At 48.9% G+C, this 9,037-nt stretch overlaps 1 protein-coding gene across 1 annotated transcript in view; it reads left to right on the forward strand.

Annotated features, from left to right (window-relative positions):
* The window catches only part of ALDH2 (aldehyde dehydrogenase 2 family member), a 38,187-nt gene extending 29,998 nt beyond the window's left edge, over positions 1 to 8,189 (forward strand). The window contains exons 11-13 of the mRNA XM_030821412.1: positions 1,479 to 1,636; positions 5,396 to 5,510; positions 7,748 to 8,189. Of these exons, the coding sequence (XP_030677272.1) occupies positions 1,479 to 1,636; positions 5,396 to 5,510; positions 7,748 to 7,780 (306 nt within the window). The 3' untranslated portion in view covers positions 7,781 to 8,189. The remainder of the gene's footprint in view (positions 1 to 1,478; positions 1,637 to 5,395; positions 5,511 to 7,747) is intronic.
* Positions 8,190 to 9,037: the final 848 nt, after the last annotated feature.

Genomic DNA, 9,037 nt, shown 5'->3' on the forward strand with positions numbered 1-9,037 from the left:
CCCTCTGTCTGGGAGATTGTCTGCATTCCTCAGCATGGCCTGCAGGCCTTCGTGTCCTGGCCCTCAGAGCCAGGAGTCTAGGAATGACACTGTCTGTTCCTTCCCATGACTTTTTTACTTTCGGTCAGCGTCTTGCTCTGTTGCCCAGACTGGAGTGCAGTGGTATAATCATGGCTCCTTATAGCCTTGAACTCCTGGGCTCAAATGATCCTCCCACCTCAGCCTCCTGAGTAGCTGGGACTACAGGTGCTCACTACTATGCCTGGCTAATTTTTAAAAAAATTTTTAGTAGAGGTTGGGCGCAGTGGCTCACGCCTGTAATCCCAACACTTTGGGAGGCCAAGGCGGGTGGATCACCTGAGTCAGGAGTTGGAGACCAGCCTGGCCAACATGGCGAAACCCTGTCTATATTAAAAATAAAAAATTAGCCCGGCGTGGTGGTGCTTGCTTGTAATCCCAGCTACTCTGGAGGCTGAGGCAGGAGAATCGCTTGAACCCGGGAGGCAGAGGTTGCAGTGAGCTGAGGTCATGCCACTGCACTCCAGCCTGGGCAACAGAGCGGGACTCCATCTCCGATTTTAGCCACGCCTGGCTAATTTTTGTATTTTTAGTAGAGACAGGGTTTCACCATGTTGTTCAGGGTGGTCTCGAACTCCTGACTTCGTGATCTGCCTGCCTCGGCCTCCCAAAGTGCTGGGATTACAGGCATGAGCCACCATGCCCGGCTTGTTTTTTCTCTTCTTTTTTTGAGATGGAGTCTCACTCTGTCGCCAGGCTGGAGTGCAGTGGCACGATCTCGGCTCACTGCAACCTCTGCCTCCCAGGTTCAAGTGATTCTCCTGCCTCAGCCCCTACTAGTAACTGGGATTACAGGCGCACACCACCACACCCAGCTAATTTTTCTTATTTTTAGTAGAGATGGGGTTTCACCATTTTGGCCAGGCTGGTCTCGAACTCCTGACCTCAGGTGATCCACCTGCCTCAGCCTCCCAAAATGCTGGGATTACAGGTGTGAGCCATCATGCCCGGCCAAATTTTTTTTTTTTTTTTTTTTTTTTTTGAGTAAAGACAAGGTCTCACTGTGTTTGCCAGGCTGGACTCGAACTCCTAGACTCAAGTAGTTCTCCCACCTTGGCCTCCCAAAGTGCTGGGATTACAGGCGTGAGCCACAATGCCCAGCTGACTTAAATTGTTTGACACTAAATCTATGTGTCACATGTGAATAACATACCTGGCAGGATTGTTTAGAAACGGGATACTCTATGTAAAGCCTGGGGCCCACAGGAGGAAGTTGGCCCCTGTTGGCTCCATTCCCTCTGTGTTCTGCTGAGCTTGATGGCTGTTGTCTTCCCCTGGAACTGTTAAAGCATGACTGGGGGCTCATCCCCCAATCTGGAATCATCTGTTCTGCTCTGAGAGAGCTTGATGGCAGGTGCCTCCGTGTTGCCGAAACCCCCTACTCTGCTCTCTCACTCCAGATCTTCGGGCCGGTGATGCAGATCCTGAAGTTCAAGACCATAGAGGAGGTTGTTGGGAGAGCCAACAATTCCACGTACGGGCTGGCCGCAGCTGTCTTCACAAAGGATTTGGACAAGGCCAATTACCTGTCCCAGGCCCTCCAGGCAGGCACTGTGTGGTAAGAGCCTCCCAGCAGCCCCTCACAACCCAACAGAGATTCCTCAAAGGCAGGGCCTTCTGGAATCCAGTGGTCACCATCCTGGAATTTGGGGAGCTGGGCTCAGTTTCTCCTGGGTCAGGGTATGATGTCGATTTGAGAGGTCCTGCCACCTCGCCTCCGAAGGATCAAGCTTCTCTGCGGTGCAAAGGCCCTGCACCTGTCCTTGGCAGGCAGCAGGGTGGCGGGGCTCCTCCCCAGCTGCCTCAGGGCAGGAGACCAGAGCAGAGGGACCCATGATTGTGACACTGATCCTAAAAGCTTAGCCTCTGCTTCACACTTAGCCCCCACTAGGATGGCTATATTTTTATTATTTATTTATTCTTAGTTTTATTTTTTGAGACAGAAAAAAATATTCTACCCAGGCTGAAGTGCTGTGGGGTGGGATTATAGCTCACTGCAGCCTTGAACTCCTGGGCTCAAGCAATCCTCCCACCTCTGCCTCCCAAGTAGCTGGGACCACAGGTGTGTACCACCACACCTGGACAATTAAAAAAAAAATTTTTTTTTTTGTAGAGATGAGATCTTGCCATGTTGCCCAGGCTGGGCTATATGTATATAATTTTTAAAGTATTGGTAAGGATGTGGAGAAATCAGAACCTTCCTATGTTGCTGATGGGAATGGAAAATGGCACACTCATTGTGGAAAATAGCTTGGGAGCTCCTCAAAAATTAAACATGAAGCCCCCATATGACCCAGCAATTCCACTCCTAGGTATTTATCCAAGAGAAAGAAAAACATGCTCCCACATAAAAACGTGTATATGAATCTTCACAGCAGCATTATTTGTAACAGCCAAAAGGTGAACACAACCCAAATGTCCATCAGTAGATGAATGGATACAGAATGTGATCTGTCCATGCAATGAAATGTGGCTCAGCCACAGAAAGGAATGAAGTAGCTGTATGAATCTGTTCTCACACTGCTGGTAAAGACATTCCAGAGACCGGGTAATTTATAAAGGAAAGAAGTTTAATGGACTCACACAGTTCCATGTGGCTGGGGAGGCCTCACAATCATGGTGGAAGGTGAAAAGCATGTCTCACGTGGTGGCAGACAAGAGAAGAGAACTTGTGCAGGGAAACTCCCCTTTATAAAACCATCAGATCTTGTGAGATTTACTCACTATCACAAGAATAGCATGGGAAAGACCTGGCCCCATGATTCAGTTACCTCCCACAACACGTGGGAATTGTGGGAGCTACGATTCAAGATGAGATTTGGGTAGGGACACAGCCAAGCCATATCAGTAGCCATGCATGCAATAGCATGGATTAATCTTGAACATAACATTGAGTGAAAGAACCCAGACTGTCTGGGTGCAGTGGCTCACGCCTGTAATCCCAGCACTTTGGGAAGCCGAGGTGGGTAGGTCACTTGAGGTCAGGAGTTTGAGACCAGCCTGGCCAAGATGGTGAAACCTTATCTCTACTAAAAATACAAAACTTAGCTGGCTGTGGTGGCAGGTGCCTGTAGTCCCAGCTACTGGGGAGGCTGAGGCAGGAGAATCGCTTGAACCTGGGAGGCGGAGATTGCAGTGAGTGGAGATCATGCCACTGTACTCCAGCCTGAGCGACAGAGTAAGACTCCAAAAAAAAAAAAAAAAAAAAACCCAGGCATAAAAGGCCACATACTGTGTGATTCCATTTACAGTATTATAAATATCTAGAATAGGCAAATCCGTAGAGACAGAAAATACATTAGTGGTTGTCAGGGGCTGGGGGAGGGAGGAATGGACAGTGCCTGCCTCCTGGGCATAGGGTTTCTTTCAGTGTGATAGAAATGTTCTGCAATTAGACAGTGGCGATGGTCACACAACACTGTGAATATGCTGTCAACCAGTGATTGTACACTTTAAAATGGTGAATTTTAGGCTGGGTGCAGTGGCTCACTCCTGTAATCCCAGCACTTTGGGAGGCCAAGGTGGACAGATCACGAGATCAGGAGATCGAGACCATCTTGGCCAACATGGTGAAACCCCGTCTCTACTAAAAATACAAAAATTAGGCCTGGGCGTGGTGGCTTACACCTATAATCCCAGCACTTTGGGAGGCTGAAGTAGGTGGAACATGATGTCAGGAGTTCAAGACCAGCCTGACCAACATGGTGAAACCCCGTTTCTACTAAAAATGCACAAATTAGACAGGCGTGGTGGCGGGTGCCTGTAATCCCAGCTACTTGGGAGGCTGAGGCAGGAGAATCGCTTGAACCTGGGAGGCGGAGGTTGCAGTGAGTTGAGATCATGCCATTGCACTCCAGCCTGGGTGACAGAGCAAGACTCTGTCTCAAAAAAAAAAAAAAAAAATTAGCCAGGTGCAGTGGTAGGCACCTGTAATCCCAGCTACTCAGGAGGCTGAGGCAGGAGAATCACTTGAACCTTAGAGGCAGAAGTTGCAGTGAGCCGAGATCACACCACTGCACTCCAGCTTGGCCATAGAGTGAGACTCTGTCTCAAAAAAAGAAAAAGAAAAAGGGCGGGGCGCTGTGGTTCACGCCTGTAATCCCAGCACTTTGGGAGGCCGAGGCGGGTGGATCACAAGGTCGGGAGATCAAGACCATCCTGGCTAACACGGTGAAACCCCATTTCTACTAACAATACAAAAAATTAGCCGGGTGTGGTGGCGGGCACCTGTAGTCCCAGCTACTCAGGAGGCTGAGGCAGGAGAATAGTGTGAACCTGGGAGGCGGAGCTTGCAGTGAGCCGAGATCGCGCCACTGCACTCCAGCGTGGGTGACAGAGCGAGACTGTCTCAAAAAAAAAAAAAAAGAAAAGAAAAGAAAAATAGGCCGAGCGTGGTGGCTCACACCTGTAATCCCAGCATTTTGGGAGGCCAAGGCAGGCATATCACAAAGTCAAGAGTTTGAGACCAGCCTGATCAACATGGTGAAACCTTGTCTTTACTAAAAATAGAAAGATTAGCTGGGCATGGTGGCACGCACCTATAATCCCAGCTACTCAGGAGGCTGGAGATTCGCTTGAACCTGGGAGGTGGAGGTTGCAGTGAGCTGAGATCTCACCACTGCACTCCAGCCTGGGCGACAGAGCGAAACTCCATCTCAAAAAATAATAATAAAAAATATAAATAAATAAATAAATAAATAGTGAATTTCAAATTCACATAAAATTTAATAATTTTTTTAAATTGCAAAAAAAAATGAAAGAAAAGAAAGCCATCCAGGTGCAGTGGCTCACACCAGTAATCCCAGTGCTTTGGGAGCCTGAGGCAGGAGAATTACTTGAGGCCAGGAGTTCGAGACCAGCCTGGGCAACATAGTGAGACCCCATCTCTACAAAAAATAAAAGATAAAAAAATTAGCCAGGCATAGTGGCACATACCTGTTGTCTTAGCTACTTGGGAGGCTGAGGCAGGAGGATCACTGGAGGCCAGGAGTTGGAGATCAGCCTGGGTAACATAGTCAGACCCTGTCTCTTAAAAAAAAAAAATTTATTGCCAGGCGTGGTTGCACGTGCCTGTAGTCCAGCTACTCAGGAAGCTGAGGCAGGAGAATCTCTTGAACCCCAGATGTGGAGGTTGCAACGAGCTGAGATCACGCCACGGCAACTCCAGCCTGGGCAACAGAGAAAGATTCCATCTCAAAAAAAAAAAATTTTTTTTAAGTTAAAAATAAAGACTTTTATTTGGGGCAATACAGGGGGTCCTGGGAGTGTAACCCATAACCCCCAAGAGTGATTTCTGCAATTTCATTTCAAATTACAGGGTCAACTGCTATGATGTGTTTGGAGCCCAGTCACCCTTTGGTGGCTACAAGATGTCGGGGAGTGGCCGGGAGCTGGGCGAGTACGGCCTGCAGGCATACACTGAAGTGAAAACTGTGAGTGTGGGACCTGCTAGGGGCTCAGGGCCTGTTGGGGGTTCAGGGTCTGCTGGTGGCTCGGAGCCTGCTGGGGGATCGGGGTCTGTTGGAGGCTTGGGGCCTGCCAGAGGTTCAGGACCTGCCGGGGACTCAGGGCCTGCTGGAAGTTCAGGACCTGCTGGGGATTCAGGGCCTGCTGGGGGTTCAGGGCCTGCCAGGGATTTAGGGTCTGCTGGGCGGGCCACCTTTTGGCCTCTCCCTCATGCTTGAGGCCATCAGTGTTTCCTACTAAGTTCCCATTTTAAGCCTGAGAAGTGACAAGAGAGGGTAAAGACCCAGCCTCTGCTCTGTCCCGTGAGAAATACTGAGGGACACCAGGCCTATACGGTCATTTGCTGGGCTTCATTATATGCCCAGGCCTGTAGAACCTGAGAAGAGGGAGAGACCTCAGGGGGTGGAGCCGAGAGGAAAAGTTTCTAGTAAGAATCTTTTCAGATTTTCACCAGGCGCGGTGGCTTATACCTGTAATCCCAGCACTTTGGGAGGCCGAGGTGGGTGGATCACGAACAAGGTCAGGAGTTTGAGACCAGCCTGACCAACATGGTGAAACCTTGTCTCTACTAAAAATGCAAAAATTAGCCAGGCGTGGTGGCTCATGCCTGTAATCCCAGCATTTTGGGAGGCCAAGATGCGCGGATCACTTGAGGTCAGGAGTTTGAGACCAGCCTGGTCAACATGGTGAAACCCCATCTCTACTAAAAATGCAAAAATTGGCCAGGCTGGTGGCATGTGTCTGTGGTCGCAGCTACTTGGGAGGCTGAGACAAGAGCTGTCTGAACCCGGGAGGCAGAGGTTGCAGTGAGCTGAGATTGCACCACTGTACTCCAGCCTGGGCAACAGAGCAAGACTCTGTCTCAAAAAAACAAACAAACAGACCGGGCATGGTGGCTTACGCCTGTAATCCCAGCACTTTGGGAGGCCGAGGCGGGCAGATCACAAGGTCAGAAGATGGAGACCATCCTGGCTATGGTGAAACCCCGTCTCTACTAAAAATACAAAAAATTAGCCAGGTATGGTGGCGGGCGCCTGTAATCCCAGCTACTTGGGAGGCTGAGGCAGGAGAATGGTGGGAACCTGGGAGGTGGAGCTTGCAGTGAGCCGAGATGGTGCCATTGCACTCCAGCCTGGGTGACAGAGCGAGACTCTGTCTCAAAAAACAAAACAAAACAAGACACCTGAACACACAAAACACAAAAATTAGCCAGGCTTGGTTGCAGGTGCCTGTAGTCCCACCTACTCGGGAGGCTGAGACAGGAGAATTGCTTGAACCTGGGAAGCGGAGGTTGCAGTGAGCCGAGATTGTGCCACTGCACTCCAGCCTGGGCAACAGAGTAAGACTGTCTCAAAAAAAAAAAAAAAAAAAAAAATTTTAAGAAACCTCACTCTGCTTGCCGTAGGGAGAATGGACCATCCGGTAAGAGGAGGGATGAGGGAGCTGTCAGGAGACTGCTCCAAGGAGAAAGATGGTGGTTTGGATTGGAGTGGTGCAGTGCAGGTGGAGAAAAGAGAGTATATGTGACGGGAAGCCAGAAGTAGAATTGGCGACTCTAGATATAGAGAGGAAAAGCAAAACTAGGAATCAAAGATGGCACCCAGGTTTCCAAGGAGGGGTTGATTGGTGACGCCAGTCCTGTGATAGGGAACACTGAATGAAGTACTGTGGTTCTCTTTAGGGTTGTGTTTGGGGTACCTGTCCAAACCCAAGAGGTGATGTGGAGAACACATCTAGGGAGATGGGCTTGGAGCTCCAGGGGCAAGACCCAGATTTGCAATAGAAATTCTGACATCATTGGCCTATAACTGTTCATCAAAATCATAGTTACAGGCCACGTGTGGTGGCTCACGCCTGTAATCTCAGCACTTTGGGAGGCCCAGACAGGCAGAATGCTTGAGCCCAGGAGTTCGAGACAAGCCTGGGCAACACAGTGAGACCCCATCTCTAATAAAAATACAAAAAGTTAGCTGGGTGTTATGGTGCACGCCTGTAGTCCCAGCTACTTGGGAGGCTGAGGTGGGAGGATCGCTTGAGCCAAGAGGTCAAGGCGGTAGTGAGCTGTAATTGCACCCCTGTACTCCAGTCTGGGGAAAAAAAAGGAAAAGCCCTTTCTGCTACCACTCAGTCAGCTCCTAGCTGAGGGTGCCTACAGATCACAGGGAAGCAGGAAGATCTAACGGCTTCTCTGTCCCCCTTACAGGTCACAGTCAAAGTGCCTCAGAAGAACTCGTAAGAACCATGCAAGCTTCCTCCTTCAGCCATTGATGGAAAGTTCAGCAAGATCAGCAACAAAACCAAGAAAAATGATCCTTGAGTGCTGAATATCTGAAAAGAGAAATTCTTCCTACAAAATCTCTTGGGTCAAGAAAGTTCTAGAATTTGAACTGATAAACATGGTGGATTGGCTGAGGGTAAGAGTATATGAGGAACCTTTTAAATGACAACAATACTGCTAGCTTTCAGGGTGATTTTTAAAAAATAGATTCAAATGTCTTATCCTCTCTCTGAAACGCTTCCTGTAACTCGCGTTTATAGGGGAAGAAAAAGCCACTGTTTACAATTATATCAGCATCAAGGCAACTGCTACACCCTGCTTTGTGTTCTGGGCTAAGATTCATTAAAAACAAGCTACTCTTAACTTACTGGGTAACTCTTTGTCCATCTCAATAACCAAAGGAAGGCGGGCGTGGTGGCTCACGCCTGTAATCCCAGCACTTTGGGAAGCCGAGGCGGGTGGATCACTCGAGGTCAGGAGTTTGAGACCAGCCTGGCCAACGTAGTGAAACCCTGTCTCTCACTAAAAATACACAAATTAGGCAGTCATGGTGGCTGGCGCCTGTAATCCCAGCTACTTGGGAGGCTGAGGCAGGAAAATTGGTTGAACCTGGGAGGTGGAGGTTGCAGTGAGTGGAGATCACGCCACTGCACTCCAGCCTGGGAGTCAGAGCGAGACTCCATCTCAAAAAAAGTAGATAAATAAAATAGCCTAAGGAAACGCTGGCAGGCAGCAATGATATGGCACACTGGATATGATTTCTGCCCCTCCTCTGCTGTGGGTAAACAGCTTCTGTTTCGTGCATATACTTTTTTATTTTAATTACAACAGTAAGAATGTGCTTGAATGTTTCATGCATTTAACTTGTTTCATGCATTTAACTTCTGGCCTGTTTACCTGTAGCAGGCTCTGAGATGTGCTCTAGAGACAGAACCTAAACATAATGTCCAAGAGAGGGGAGAAGTAAGCCAGAAAAGAGATACTGAATGTCCAGTGTTCTCAAATTTTTTTTTTTTTGAGATAGGGTCTTGCTCTGTCATCCAGGCTGGAGTGCAGTGGCACGATCATAGCTCACTGCTGCCTCGACCTCCTGGGCTCAAATGATCCTTCTGCCTCAGCTTCCTGGGCTAATGTTTGTATTTTTTGTGGAGATGGGGTTTTGTTATGTTGCCCAGGCTGTTTTCAAACTCCTGGACTCAAGTGATCCTCCCGCCC

Source organism: Nomascus leucogenys, chromosome 10, assembly GCF_006542625.1.
Source record: "Nomascus leucogenys isolate Asia chromosome 10, Asia_NLE_v1, whole genome shotgun sequence".
In the NCBI taxonomy this organism is placed as follows: domain Eukaryota; kingdom Metazoa; phylum Chordata; class Mammalia; order Primates; family Hylobatidae; genus Nomascus; species Nomascus leucogenys.